The sequence below is a fragment of the Mustela nigripes genome, chromosome 3 (assembly GCF_022355385.1).
Source record: "Mustela nigripes isolate SB6536 chromosome 3, MUSNIG.SB6536, whole genome shotgun sequence".
In the NCBI taxonomy this organism is placed as follows: domain Eukaryota; kingdom Metazoa; phylum Chordata; class Mammalia; order Carnivora; family Mustelidae; genus Mustela; species Mustela nigripes.
In genome coordinates, this window is record NC_081559.1 from 113,132,164 (window position 1) to 113,147,404 (window position 15,241).

General features: G+C 57.2%; 1 protein-coding gene across 1 annotated transcript in view; it reads left to right on the plus strand.

Moving 5' to 3' along the window:
* The first annotated feature begins 1,645 nt into the window (after window positions 1–1,645).
* The window catches only part of HS6ST1 (heparan sulfate 6-O-sulfotransferase 1), a 42,485-nt gene continuing 28,889 nt past the window's right edge, over window positions 1,646–15,241 (plus strand). The window contains exon 1 of the mRNA XM_059394521.1: window positions 1,646–2,474. Within this exon, the coding sequence (XP_059250504.1) occupies window positions 1,948–2,474 (527 nt within the window). The 5' untranslated portion in view covers window positions 1,646–1,947. The remainder of the gene's footprint in view (window positions 2,475–15,241) is intronic.

Consider the following 15,241-nt stretch of genomic DNA (forward strand, 5'->3'; position numbering starts at 1 on the left):
CCATGTCTGGGCTGCTACCTTCAGGCCCATGAAGGGAAACTCCCCAGGCCTCAGACGGGGAAAAAAAAAAAGCGTCAAGTAACTGCAGGCAGAGGCTGGCACCTCCGGGCATAAGACTGGGCCAGCCCCCACACCTGGAAAAAGTGAATCATTGCTGGGGAAGCCGGGCCAAAATGCCCCCTGGCCTCTCCTGGCCAGGGTCAGTTTTAAAGCAGCTTCAGTGTGGGCAGAGGCTTTGGGGCCCGGGGTCACACCTGGACTCCCCACATCACCCCCGGCAGCTCCATGTGACTCTGTATTGTGTTCAAGGTGCTGCACAGGCCTATCCAGAGCTGATGTTCCTTCAGCCCCTTTTGAAAACTAAATGATCCCCTCTTAGTCGGGTTTTGGGGTACTAATTGTTGTGCTTCCAGTTCTCTGGGTTTGTTTCCAAGAGGGCTTTCTGATGTCGTTTTTTAGTTTATTGAGGTATACTGGACACAAGAAGCCCGTATCAACCCTCCCCTCCCATCCCCCCACCCAGGCATGCTCTCAGGACCCGCACAGAAAGAAAGAAACAGGGGGTGGTGGGAGCATTTGAACCCATCCCAGGTGCTATTCTGGCAGGTCATTTCACCTCTCCATGGAGGTGCCACAGCCTCCGACACAGTCAATGGCCAGGGCCCTGACTTTGGGATGTGGCATACCCAAAACCCAGGGGCCAGGTGGGGGGGCCTTCTGCTGAGGAGCTGGGCACCTGGCCCAAGCAGGAAGGCGTAAGCAAGCAGTGCACAACAGGGTCAGGAAGCCCGAGGCACCCACGAGGGCACCAGCGAAAACAGGCACAGGCCCAGGGGGCCAGACCCTCTGACTGACCTCCCAAAGACCGAATTGGAAATTTTTTTGTGGATGTTCACAATTTGAAATACTGGCTCAACTCTTTATAACTTTTTTCATTAGGTTTATAATAAACGTGGAGGGGGGAAAAAGCACACTAGCTGAAATTCCTTTCAAAGAAGAAGACCGCGTTGTAGCTGGGCCGAAGACCTCTTCGGGACACCTCATTATCTCTCCAAGGGGAGCTCCGGGTCATTGTCCCAAAGCCATGGGGCAGGGGCCTACCGATCATGGGCGCGCGCCCCGACCTCTGCGCCCCCAGCCCTCCCTTATCTTCCCGTCGCCCGGGCTCCACTGCCCCCAGGTCCCACCAATCGCAGCCCGGTCCTTTCGCATTTGGAATTCCAGAGCGCTCAGCGTGCAAGGTCAGTGGCTTTCCTCCGGAGAAGCGCGGAAAGGGGTTTTCCACCCGCAGCCGGGACTTCCGGGGGTAGAAAGACCCAGGTGCCAGGAGTGCCGGTTGCTGTGCGCCCCGCTCTAGCCCAGAAGGGCCGCCCGCACCCTTGTTCCCTAGTTCCCTAGTCGCTCCCCGAGACTCTCGGACAGGAAACGGTTCCCAGTCGGCGTCGGCCCTCCTCGGAGCATTCCAGCCACAGCCACAGACCGGGATCCCAGAACCCGCGGAGGCCCCGCGAGCTCCAGGGGGCGGAGCCGAGGATCGGAGCGGGCGACAACGGCAAGAGGCGCCGCGGGGGCGGGCCGGGGGCGGGCCGGGGCGGGGCGGCGGCGGACTGCGGAGACGCGGCGGCGCGCGGGGCGGCGCAGAGCGTTCTCGGCGCTGCGCGGAGCAGAGTGGCCGGCACCGGGCCGCAGGGGGCGCGGGCCGGGGCCGGGGCCGGGGTTGGAGCGGAGCCGGAACCGAGCCCGAGGTCGGGCCCGGGAAGCCGGAGCCGGGGCTGGGCGGAGAGCAGCCATGGCGCCGCGCAGGGCCGGGGCCTGTGCCGTTGCGGGCGGCCTGGGCGCCGAGTAACCGGGCCGGGCCGGAGCGCGGGCGGCGACGGCGAAGGCAGCTGCGCCCGCGCCCCCCGCCCTCCCAGGCCCCGCGCCCCGCGCCGCCGGCGATGGTGACACATGCGGCGGCGGCGCGCCGGCGGCAGGACCATGGTTGAGCGCGCCAGCAAGTTCGTGCTGGTGGTGGCGGGCTCAGCGTGCTTCATGCTCATCCTGTACCAGTACGCGGGCCCAGGGTTGAGCCTGGGCGCGCCCGGCGGCCGCGCGCCGCCTGACGACCTGGACCTCTTCCCCACACCCGACCCTCACTACGAAAAGAAGTACTACTTCCCGGTGCGCGAGCTGGAGCGCTCGCTGCGGTTCGACATGAAGGGCGACGATGTGATTGTCTTCCTGCACATCCAGAAGACCGGTGGCACCACCTTCGGCCGCCACCTCGTACAGAACGTGCGCCTCGAGGTGCCCTGCGACTGCCGGCCCGGCCAGAAGAAGTGCACCTGCTACCGACCCAACCGCCGCGAGACCTGGCTCTTCTCCCGCTTCTCTACGGGTTGGAGCTGCGGGCTGCACGCCGACTGGACCGAGCTCACCAACTGCGTGCCAGGCGTGCTGGACCGTCGCGACCCCGCCGCGTTGCGCACGCCCAGGTGAGCGCCCGGAGCGACGGGCTCCCAGCTGGCGCCGGCTGCCCCGGAACCGTGCCCCCGCTGGGCTGCCCTGGGCCAGCTCTACCTTCCTTGCCCTCCCTGCCCTCAACTCCTTTTCTCTTGGGGCCCCCACTTGCCGCAGCCTCTCTGGACCCCCTGCCGACCTGCTGGGCGCCCGGAGCTTTCAGTTGATCTGCTGCGGCCCGTTGTCACCCTGCCCTCTATTTTCACCCTTTCCACCTCCTCACCTTTCAATTTCTCTCCTCCACCACCCTCGCCGCCCAGGTTTTGCAGTGCCTGAGCTTCCCTCGGGTTACAGCCCATTATCCTGGGGCTGTCACTTGCCTTGTCCCATGGGCCACTGTAAAATCTGGCCCGCCCCAGCTGTGGGTCCGGCTGGCCTGGTGTCGTCTGGCGGGAAAGTGGGTTCTTTTGCCTGTGTAGCCCACCTGGAATGTTAACTTACCTTAGCCGCTTTACGCACCCGGAGCGGAAGTGAGGAGCCTCTCCCCCTGCACCTGTGAGCAACCCCCCCACCCTCATCCTGCCTGGTGAGGGCTGGAGAAGAGCTGACAGGGAAAGGGGTGGGCTCAGTCTGCCGGCGCGTGCAGGTAGAACAAAGGCCTGAGTGTGACTTGGGGCTGGGGGCAGGGAGGAGGCAGTGCTGCCTGCCCTCACCAGTTGGGCCAGAACCGGTTGCAAGCTCTCCCTGAAAGAGAAGCAAAAGCAGACCGACTGCTAGATTGGGGGAGCTGAGTTGGTCAGAGGTACCTATTCAGTCACTTTCCTTGGTTGCCCCCCATTTCTGTGGAGGTTGGAGTTCCAGGCTGACCTGTGTCGGGGACAGCTCTCCTGGGAAGCACTTTGTAACCACAACCTTTGTAACCACAACCAGAGGGCAGGCTGGGTTTCTAGAGTTTAAAATTGGACTCTTTATTCCTGTTCATATTTGTGCTTTGGGGCCTTCTCCCCATGATATCTGGGCTGGGAAGGACCAGAAATGAGGTCTTCTTGCCTGTCTTTTGTTTATCTACTTGTCTTAGGACTGCACTTACAGGCTGGGGGTGGGGGAGCTTCTGTGAACCGAGTAGGTGTGTTTGTTGGCACTCTTCTGGGTCAAGATGGGGCAGGGTCTCTGGTGTGTTTGGGGTATAAAGGTTGAGGATCTGGCCAGTCCACAGTTAAGTGTGGTCCATGGCATTGCTGTCCTGCTCAGTTCTTCAGTCCTCCTGTGGTCTGCCCAAATTGCCAGGAAATTAGGGCGCTGGAGCTAGGGTCAGAGGATATCTTACTTTCTCTTGGCTGCCCCACCCCCTGCCCCCAGAGGCAGCTGCGAGCCTGTGAGGTGGTGTTACAGGTTTCTTAATTCTCCACTGCTAACAGATCTACCATTCCAAAACCTTTAAAGTCTTGCTTCCTGTTCAGCATTTGGTCTACTCTGCATGAATGCATTTTCCTGATGTAGTGCCCACCTCCCACCCCTTTGCCCCCGTGGTCAGCCACTCTGTGCTGTACTGAGCCAGGGTCTGGGGTTTGCAGCTGCTGGCCCACCAAGACTGTAGTCCCCCAGAAGTGGGCACTGACCAACCCAAATAGGCCCAGGGGGGCACCTCCCTGCCTACAGGAGTGGGGATGAGAGTAAGTACCATTTTGTTTGCCAGAGGGAATTAGCCTGGGAGAATCCCAGAGGTAACAGTGTGTGAAACTTGTTCAGGGGGCTGCCAAGACCAGGACACTCTTTCTGCGGTCTATCTCCTGAGGCTGTTTCCCTTTGTGTCACCAGAATGAAGGGCCCCTGACCTTCCTTTTCTGGAGTTTGTCCACCAGAGCAAGAGCCCAGCCACCCTTTCAGAGAAGAGTCGGGAGACCAAGTGCAGCAGACAGGGCCCCCGTGTGTCGCACGAGGGAGGCCCAGCACCCACTCTTCAGGGTGGGCGTGTGTAGCAAGAATAGAAAATGCCTGCCTAGTCAGCCGGATGCCTCTTGCTATGGTGGGCTGCCAGCCCCTCTGCCTGGATGTTGCTGAGCTCAGCAGCATGCAGGCCAGGTGGAGGCAGGGTTTCCAGGGTCCTCAAAAGGCCCTCCCTCTCCTGTGCCATGAAGCAGGTGACAGAACTTCATCTGTGCTGTTCTCCCCCACTCCCTTCATTTCTGTTCCAGAGGCTAGGTAGATTGCTTTTTTGATGAGCTTCCCTGACAGGCAGGGTCATCTAGGCTTTGTGTGTTTATAAGCTCATCTGACTAAGGTTCACCTGCTGAGTGTTCCTATAGTCTGGGACTGGACCAGGGTGCTTTTGAAGATAGGGATACAGTTCTCCCACCTGCCCCAGGGACCCCGCACCGCTCTGGACAAGTATTGTCAGTGCCGAGATTCCACGGTTTCAGGAGCCCCAGATGTCACCCTTGCCCTCCTCCCAGAAGACTATGGCTTGTTCTCTCTCATGGCCCTGTGAGTGCTGGAGTGACCACTTGGCTGGGTAACTGAGGAGAGGATGGGCCTGGCTCCCTGGGGATCTGGGCTTAGGGTGAGGACCTTTCCTTCCTCCTTGGTCCTCAGGGCCAGGCATGTTGCAGGGCATGAACGAATGCTCCCCTGCCATGAGGAGTGCTTCTAGAAACTGCACAAAGCCTCTCCCAACTCCTGGTGCTAATGTCTGTGGTACTAGGGGGGCCTAGGAGAGGCAGGCCCTATGACTTAATGGAGTGGGGCTTTCCATGGCTTCAGAACCTCCCCATCACACAGCATCAGCCTTGGGGGTTCTAGCTGGGCAGGTGTTGTGGTGACGAACTTCAAGGTGGGGAGATGTACCTTCCTGGAATACAGTTTGCAACTTCTAGCAGTGTTTAGTACTTCTAAGTTGAAAGAGAGAAAAAGGTGAGTGAGCAACGCATCAGTAGGTCCCTGTTATATGGCCTGTGTCCACTGAGGGGGCTGCCACACCTGCTCACATCTCATTCTGTTGTTGTTGTAATTATGTGGTAATTGGGAGGAAAACATAAAAGAGAAAAGAAAACTGTATTCCTCACAGTTTTTTTTTTTTTACTATAATTGAAACCGTAATGTAAATACCCCATAAGTGTTGTTTTTTTCTTATTAAAAACTTAATATTTTAGTAGCTGCAGACGACCCCCCCCCCCCGGGTGCCTTGTTAGTTCTGCTGTGTTGTTGAACGTGCAGATTTCCCATTTCTGGCTCCTGTAAGTAATGCTGGAGTGAGTGTCCTCGTGTGTAAATGTTTTCCGTAGCTCTGATTTCCTTTGTAAGCTCATAGGAGAGGGATTTCTGAGTTGAAAGGTCTGAAGGTTCAAATACTGTCAGTGTTGAGTGTGAAGTTGCTTTTGGGAAAGTCTGCACCTTACCATGTTGCCACATTTGGGTGCCCGTTTGGTATTGAACAGTGTTGTGGGTTTGAAAAGAACTTACTTTCTTAAATCAGCAAAATGTGTCTCTCTGTGGTTTTTATCCAGTAGTCCTGCTTGGTGCATGGACCCTTAGAGGTAGTCTAAACCTCGGGGATTTGGAAGGAGCCATGCCCAGTCACCCCACATACCTGCTCATCTGCTTTTTGGCCCTGTGCAGAGCCAGGTGCAGCTCTGCCATTTGGGGCTGAAGGAGAGGGGTACTGGCCTATGGGGACCCAAATTTGGGGAGGCCAGGGTACAGAAAGGAGGCTGGCTCTTGTCCCCCAAGCACTCAGTGGGTACTTGGGATGGGTCATCTCATTTGGCCTCACCACCCCAACAATGAAGCATATGATGATTGTCCCAATTTCCCACCTAGGGAAGTCTAGGCCCCGAAAATGTGGGTAACTTGCAGAGTCCCTCAGCCTGGAGAGCTAGGAACTGACATTGAGATGTCTGTCCCGAAGCCTGTTTGCCCCACCAGCCCTCTGCTGCACCAGGCCCCCCATACCCAGCCAGGAAGACTATCTGTGGCTGAGAACAATAGCCAACCGTTCAGGCAGACCAGCCAGGTTCAGCACATGCAGCTTCCAAGACTCTGGGCAGACACGGGCAATTTCACACGCAGACCTGTGTCGCCGCTTTACTGGAAAACATCTGGCAGCCTTCGCCCGAGTAGCAGTGAGACAAGAATCAGGCACCATCCCCTTGGCTCTGGCAGGGTAGCACGGTGGTGCTGCTGGCAGCCGTCTGTGGCAGTGCATAGGGGCCTCCCTCACAGCCTGGCCAGTGTCCCCCGATGCCCTCCCATGTGATCCGCTTGTCCCCAGCGGTCCTGAGGGCCTGCAGCCACCAGCCCACCACCTGGCCCTGGTGGAGGGGTTGTGTGATTCCCGCCAGCACACAATTCAGCTGGTCTGTGGGGGGTTTGAAAAATGGGCAGGGTGCTCAGGCTCTCTCCTGAGAAGATGGTTTCTAAGTACTTCTCAGCAATTATTTATAACCACGTGGACCCTTCTTATTTGGCAACACTGCTCTCCTTTTCCTTGAGGCCTATACGTCGGCCTTACTTGCCAGCACTCACAGATGAGGAGATGTGTTTGCAGGTAGGTTTCTGTCTCTCCAGACTCTTATTCTTGCCTCTTCCAGAACTCCACTGGCTCTTTTTCTTCCTGTTGAGTTTTTGCTCTCTGTTCGGGTTACCAGGGCCCCTGGGGTGAGATGCTATCCCAGCTACAAGGATTCAGACAGAGGCCCAGGTGCTGGTGTCCAGGCCACCCCTGAATGTAGGCCCATCACTTTCAGGCTATGGGACCTGTAGTCCAATTTCTGTTTTCCCCACGAGGCTCCTGAGTGGCTGTGTCCCAAGTTCCTAGCTTGCAGGGCTGGTTATTCTGGAAGTGTGGCGTGTACATAGCCACATACCAGATAGTTAGCATGTTGATCCCAGGCTGCCCGCCATGGACACCTGTTAGAGGACATCAGGATCGGCTGGGAGGATGGTGGGCATAGGCTGTCCAGCCACTGAAGACCACACACGTGCTGCCCCAGCCTGGGCCTGGGGCCTGTTTTCCTTGATGGGGGAGCAGAAACCAGCTGGGGCAGCCCTTCTCTCCCACAGCCACCCGCAGCCTCTGACCAGGCTCTGGCCAGCTCTGGGAGCTAGGAGCTCTGCTTGGGCAGCACAGCCCCACAGGCCAGCCAGCAGCCCTTCCCTGCAGTGCTGTCTGCTTCCACCTCTCTGGAGGCTTCCTCCAGAGCGCATGGACCACTCTCAGGCCCCACCCCCACCACAGCTGCTGGTCCTTTATTCACTTAGCCAACCATCCTGGGGCCTCTTTTCACCAGGGCTGCCTGTGGGGACTGACATCCCAAGTTCCACAGAAGCTCATGAGTCCTCTGTGTGTAGACGGGGCTCTGAGGCCCCAGTGAGGATGGAGACAGGTGGGACTCACTTTGGGTTCCTTCCACAGGGTCCAGGCAGCAACTCGGGGCCTCCACAAGGAACTAGAGGAAGAAAGGGGAGCCCCCTAGGCAGCCTGTTTCCCCATCTCAAAAATGGGGATATGGAGTTTGTCATTTGGTTCTCCAGAGGAACCAATGATTTGTTGTTCATCACCTCCGTGACTGCATAGTCCTTCCAGCCCCAGATTATGTTTGGGTCTTAAAGGAGCCCCTCTCTAACCCTCTAGAATTCTGCGATCCAAGTCATGGCCAGGAGTGGGGCCCAGGCCCTCGAGTGAAGGCGGCTGTCAGTGGCTTGCCACAGCCCAGCGTGAGGCTTGCTGTGGTGGCAGGGCGGAGGCTTCAGTGAGAGGCGGCCCCAAACAGCTGTGCATCTGGCCCAGCTCCGAGGGCCGCATGTGAGCAGCACAGCTGCCTCCGTGTGTTTACACGAGGAACGTTTAAAAGGCCCACATGGGGAGTAGAGGAGGGGTCACAGCAAATCAATAATTGTCTAGAAAGATGGTAACTAGAGAGATTAAAACCCTGCAGTTAATTGTTTATAAAGCTGTGGAGTTGAAGGAGGTCAGTGGCCAGGCAGGAGCAAGGGACCCTGGGTCTCTGGAGACTGCTGCGATGCACCAGGGTGGACACCTGAACGTCTGAGCCCTTGAGTCGTCCCAGCCTGGACCCAGGTATGCCTGGAACTCTCTGAGCCTTGTTGCCCTTGCCTGCCTGGGCATAGCAGGAGGCGTCAGACAAACCAGACCCCAGCAGGTAGCCAGATCCATAAGCTTCTCACTGCCCACCGAAGCTTGGAAGGACAAAGGCCATCCATGGGCAGCCTGGAAGCAAAGAAGCCAGCGGGAGGAAACAGCTCAAAGCCAGTGGGAGAGCAGGAAGAGCAGGTGGGCAGGGTGGACAGCAGAGCAAGGGTGGGGGCCCCAGGCTTGGAGCCGGACCAGCTGGGTCAAATCCTGGTTCTACCACTCTCGAGCTCTGTGACCTCAGTTTTCCCATCTGTAAAATGGGCATACTGACAGTGCCTGTCTCAGGGGAGTAGTTGGAATGTGCCTGGTGCTGGAGACTGTTTTACAAGAGGCCACAGTGCATCCCCTCTCGGAGGACAGGGAAGGGACCTTCAGGACCAGGTAGGCATTTGGAACCTGTGGTGGTCAGCTTGAGGGCCAGCAGGAGGCTTCTTTACAGCACTCGAAGTCTAGGTAGCTAGCTAGGGTCCCATCGTGTGGGACATCCACCAAGCATCACTGGCTTTCCAACATGACAACCTGAGATGTGAGACATGCCGTGCTTCAACCATGGGGGTTTCCTGTTCACCCCGGGCTATGGCACTGGGGACCCACCCTGTTCCTTCCCATCAAGGGCTTTGCTGTGCTTCCTCTCTGGATATCAAGCAAGCCATCGGGCTGTGCTCTCCTTCCAACGGGCGCTGATGGGTGTGATGTGGCAGGCTCATGTCTTCACTTGGTGGTGGCCGTGACCTGGGGCGCCAGTTCCTCTGTCCTCACTGCAGGCTGAGGGTTTAAAACAGGGACACCAAGGCAGCCTACTGTGGCTCCCCTCTGCCCCTTTGCCCCCCTCGCCACTGTCTGTGTTTCGTGGTTGTCAGCACCCTTTTGTATATTTTTCCTGCAGACATGTATCCCTTAAACAGCACCTAGCACTGTTTACACACCTTTCAGAACCTGCATCAGACTGTACTTGACCTTGTGCAACTTGCTTTCTTCACTCAGCCTTGTTGTTGAGATTTATCCATGTTGCTCCATGACATGCATATTTAATTCATCGACTGCTGGATTTAACATCAAGTTTGTCTAGACGCATCTCTTTTTTTCCCGTGCTTTGTTCCAAGAGCAGACAAGAGGAGTGTTTCACAAACCAGGTGGCAGTAGCCAGGCCTGGCCACCCCTCCTCTCATGTCCCTAGGAGTGGGCTGGAGGGCAGATGGTCCATGACGCCATGCCTGAGGTCTGTCCCCCACACTGAGCCTGATGTGCCCCCACCATGTGGCCTGACGAAAGACATTGTCATCTTTGCCAGGCCAGCAGCTGTGAGATGGACCGCCGTGGTCTTAGTGCCTGTTCCTGTGGCTGGTGAGACAAGCATCCTATTACAAGGTTGCCACCACTTACCTGTTTGTGTCTCTGGGCTGTTTTCTGTCCTGAGCGGTCTCCTAGTATGAAGTTTTTTGGGTTCTATGCTCCCCACTTCCATACTGCAAGTCACTGTGAGCATTTGGTTTACTGATGACTATGCTGGTGTGGGCCAGGCAGGCCAGCCAGGCCTCTGCCCTCCAGCCCATGGCACCGAGTACACGTGCAGGGAATGGAGGGGAGTGTACCTGCTGATCTTGGAACCCCTTTGGGACCCCCTATCATTGGAGCTCAGCCAGAGGCCTGGAATACTGAGAAGATGGACAGATGGCTGACTAACCAGCCATCCTTCCTACAGTAGGGATACCCTGAGGGCCTTCCTTGGAAGCCCTCAGCAGCACCCAGGGCAGCCACTGTATAAGCCAAGCCCAGAAAGCTAACCAAGTATGGGGTCCTCCTGCCTCTCATCTCACACCCATAGATCCTGGTTGTTGGGGTCCCTGTGAGATTGGATTGGGGAAAGATTCCTGCAGTCAAAACCAGAGCCTGGAACCACTGCTCTGAAGTCACAAGAGCCTCCTTCCCATCCAGTGAAAACCAAGGCAGGGCTTCCCCAGAGCAAGGCCTAGGTCAGGAGCCAGACACCACTGCCTTGGCCTCCACTCTGGTGCTGTCCCTGTCTGCTAAGGGCAGTCCCTGCACGGTCATCCTCTGTGGACGAGGTTCCTGCACCTTTCTCTAGTCATCCCCAGGCCTTAGAATGTACCCCAACCACCTAAGCTCCACATGGCCCCAGCCCCATACACGAAGCATTTGCTTCTAGACCGCATCCCCAGCTGGCCTGGGAGGAGTGGCCCATGCATCACTGTCCATCTGAGGATTAGCTCCTGCCGCCACAGGGCTCATGAACGAACATGGGCAGCGGGTGAGCATCTCCCTGCCGAGTTATGAGCTTGAGAGCCTCACATGTAAATATTTACTTTTCTGGAGCATTGGTGTCCTTGGAAAAAGAGAACCAGCAGACACCGAGTTTGGCGTTTGCATCGCAGCAGCAAGAGGCAGGATGGGGGTGTTGTCTTGGAACAGTCAGGCTAGGTGGCATTCTCTCTGAAATCCTGGTCCCCATTCCCTATGGGGGAAACTTCGCAGCCACAGACAGAGGTCCTCCGGCCAGACTGCAGCTAACGGAGGGGGGCTTGTGTGAAGTGGAGTTGCTGTGCCACGTGCACCCTGCTTACATTGTATGTGTGCTGTGCTGGCTGGGGAGCAGGACAAGCGGGTGTCCTTACCTGAAGGGCGCAGGCCAGGAGCAAAGAGTGACTATACTGATCTGCCACACTTGCTCATTGACAGGCTGTGCTTGCTTATGCCTCATTCTCAGGGGCCCCACTTCACAGTTGAGGAAACCATGGTTCAGAGAGCCTGAATAATTTGTCACTTGGCAAAGATGGGATTTGCACACAGGCCTCTGGCTCCAGGGCTTCCTGTTACCCCCTCCCCAGGGTCCCCATGTGCAAAGGGGGAGCCAGGCATCTCCTGGGCGCACAGTTCAAGCCAGCACACTGCCTGCCATGGTGAATGGTAACAGGGCTGTGTCAATGATGGGCTTCCCGGGAGCCCAAGATGGTACCATGGGGATCAAAGGCAGGTGGAACAGAGGAAGGGCAGAGGAGATGGCCTCCCAGGGAAATTTGGAGGTTTCTAATGTGCCCTATAAGGAGAGGCCTTGCCCAGGCAGACACAAAGCCAGGGAGTAGTAGGTGAGCCACTGCTGAGCGTGCAGCTCCTGCCCAGCGTGCAGAGCCAAGGCCTCACCTGTCCAGCTTCAAACCCTTGCCTCAGCCCTCCTTCCTGCCCAGCTCCCTGCAGCCCTCCAGGGCCCCTTGTCCCAAGGAGGAGTGACCACAGCTCCAAGCACAGGCCCCTTTCGCCTCTCCTCTGTTCCCTCATGGCCAGAAGGCAGGCAGGCAAGCAGGTCTGGGCAGCTTGCTCTACTCACACAAGTCCAGACAGAAGGCTGCTTGTCGGCCCACCATCTGAACCCTGGAAGTTCAGGGCCTCCCAAGTCCTCCTTTAACCCATTTGATGCAAGCTGTCGGGAAGCCCAGTCCTTTAAGGGGAAGTTGTGCTCAGCAGAAAACACCATTTTTATCAAGTTAAAGTAGTCAGGTTTTAGCCAAGTGGATAAAAGGAGGGTGGTGAGATTGATGTGGGGTTGTTCAGAGCAGGAGCAGACCCCTGTCCTTGAGTAGTTGAGTGGAAGGGAAACTCAGCAGGCATCAGGCAGGGCTTCACCTAGAGGCACAGAATGCACACCAGGCCAGCAGACTCCCAGAATATGAGAGTTTTGCTTAGAGGTCCTGGTGCCCTGATACGTTCTTCTGGTTTATGGGCCCTGTTTGACCTCATGGAGCCCTCACTTTGCCTGTCAGATGCATAGAAGACTCGAGAAGCAGAGGCCAGCAGCCAGTGCCTTGGGCTCCCTCACACGCCGCCTTGTCTGTCTGGAGGACAGGCGCGGTCTGTGAGGCCCAGTCTGAACCGCACAGTGGTTCTGCATTTGGCAGGGACTCCCCACAGACAAAGAACCCTACCTGGCTAGGGAGATGGGTCTTGCTTGGCAGGGCAAGGTTGAGCAGGATCTGTCAACCCTCTCACCACCCCCATTCTGTGCATGCTCCCCGGCCTGGGCCCTGCCATCTCTGGTACTGTGTCCATCTGCCTGCCAGGCCAGAAGAGCCTGTGGTGATGCTAGGCATGGAAGTCTGGTCCTAGGGCTGCAGACAGGGTTGATTTCACGGCCCTTCCAGTATGCCACAAATAGGGTGGCCAGGTTAGGAGTGGCACTGCAGCCCAGCCAGTCTCCTGCAGAACAGTGCCCTGTCCATTCATCATGTGAGCTATTCCGGGTCATTTCCAGAGGAAATGCTCCCTGGGAAGATAGTTGGTTACCAGAGAGGCTAGGGGTGGTGGCCTGCAGACATGTATGGCCTCCCCCAGGCTGCCTCAGCTCTGAGCCCTGATCAGGCCACACAGCCAGCTGGCGTAGGAGCCTGATCCTTGTGGGCCAGCAGCTGTTGCCTGCTGAGGTAACAGGAAATCCCAGCCTTAGCCAGCCTGGGCTTTGTGCTTGGAGCCTTGTGAGTTGTTTTAATTTCTTCAGCAGGTTTTTCCTGAGCCCTCATCTGTGCAGTCTTGAAAGGGGTACCCACATCAAATTGTGGTCCCCATCTTTCCCCGCCAGGGCTGCCCAGCTGTGTCTGACAGGCAGCCCAGATGCAGGAGGTCCCAGGGGTCATGGCAGTAGACACACCCCATGGCTTGCACTGTCTGCTCCCTCTAGTTAACAGGGGCAACATGAGGGCCTTGATTCCCTTGGGTGATGTTCCTCCTGTCCATCTGCCAGGCCAGATATGGGTTTTCTCCAAGTTACGGTCCTTTGACATCTTGCTCTGGCTTAATTTGGATGCACCCTGGACCCCCACTCACCCGCCGGGGACTTGGCACTGCACTAGCCTGCAGGAACCTGTGGATGGAGGGGCAGGCACTGTCCAGGTCACTGGGAGGTAGCTCCACTATTCTCCCATTACAGAAGCGGAAGCAGAGGCTCAGAGAGTCCAGGGAACTTGCCGAAGGTCACGTAGCTTAGGTAGCGGACTCGGGACTTGAGGCCCATCTGGGACCTAGCCACTCCCATGGCTGCAGCTGCTTGGCAGTTGTCATTGTAGAGCCAGTCCTCAGGGAGAGATGGTCCAGGATGGGCTCAGGTCCTCTCCATAAGGTGCAGCCACTTACTGAGGGCAGACAGTCACAGGAACACACCCAGCCTCGGGGTGGGGGGTGGTCAGAGGTCATCCATAGCCTGGTTCATCTTGCATGCGTCAAAGAGGAAGCTCAAGGCTATGGAAAATTTTGTGGTAGATAAGGAAGCCATGTTTAAATATTTATCATCAGGGTTTTTCCTGGAGTACACACTCAAGCTGGGGACCTGATCAGGGAGTCATGAGCCCGGGACCAGGCATTCTGCCGTTGCTGTGCCCCCGTGAGTCCATCTGAGGCAGCTGCACTAGCTGACAGCACAGGACCTGGCTGCAAGCATGTGGTGAGGGGTCAGGAGGGCCGGCAGCCTTCCGTGTTCCCAGCACCCAACATGTTGCCAGTTGCCACCACGTGTTCCTCAGGGACACGTTTGGCTTTGTGGCCCTGGCAAGAATGTTTTCTGATTGGGGCTTAACTTTAGCCACAGAGAGGACCCAGTAAACACCAAGGAGAGCCTAGCCCTCTGCCCTCCCTTGCCCTCAGGCCAGCTGAGCCCCGAGTTCCATAGGTACCAGAGGGTCCCAGGAGGGCCAGGCTCTAGCAGGCAGTCCATCAGGCCTCATACCTGCCCATGTGTCCCTGAGGTCAGGAGAAGTTTATTCATGTCTCTCCTCTGCTCAGATTATACACACAAGTGGCAGCCGCTGGTCCGATGGGCACAGTGTCTCTCCTGGGCTCCCAGCCCCCTCCCACCTCATGCCTGCCATGCACGTCACCCAGGAGAAGAGGTGACAGGCAAGTGCTACCACAGCAGAGGCCTTGGCCTTTCTTGGGCCAGCCACATGGCCTGGCCCCTTCTCCAGTTTGAAGACCTTTTTTTTGTGGCCGGTACTGCGTGTCACTGCCAATCACAGGCCATCCTCCACCTCACAGAGCAGTAGTCTCGGGCTGCGGCTACATTCGTGTGGACCTGGGGGACAATGACCATCTCCCCAGGAGGGAGGGAGGCTGACCACAGGCTGCGAAAGGCACCACACTCACACAGCCACACACCCACACTCACACACTCCTGGCAGTAGCTCGAGCTGTGGAGCCAGCAGTGACTCAGAAACATTCTGGACCAAGAATTCCCTTTTTTCCTTACAAGTGGTGGGCACTTTGGGACGTTTCCTCCCATGAAATTCCTTCCCACTAGCCCCCTTTAAGAGCCAAGCAATTTTTCCACTGCGCAGCTGGGCCATCCCTCGTCAAGCCCCCTCAGAGCAGGCCAGGACCATAAGGATGTGTCTTTTCAAGGAAGGTTTGCTGCCGTTGCAGAGGGGTGGAGGGGCAGACTGGAGCCAAGGCAGGCTGCCCCTCAGGTCCCTTGCCCCAGCAGAGAGGTGGGAGGGCTGGGCTGTGCAGGAGGCTCTGTCGAGGGTCAAAGGCCAGACTCCTCAGACAGCTGGACCTTGGGGAGCCCTTCCTCCTTACTGCCCTCCCAGGAGAAGGGGTTCCTGCTAATGACCTTGACAGCCATCCTTGTTTCTTACGCAGGTGTGATGAGCA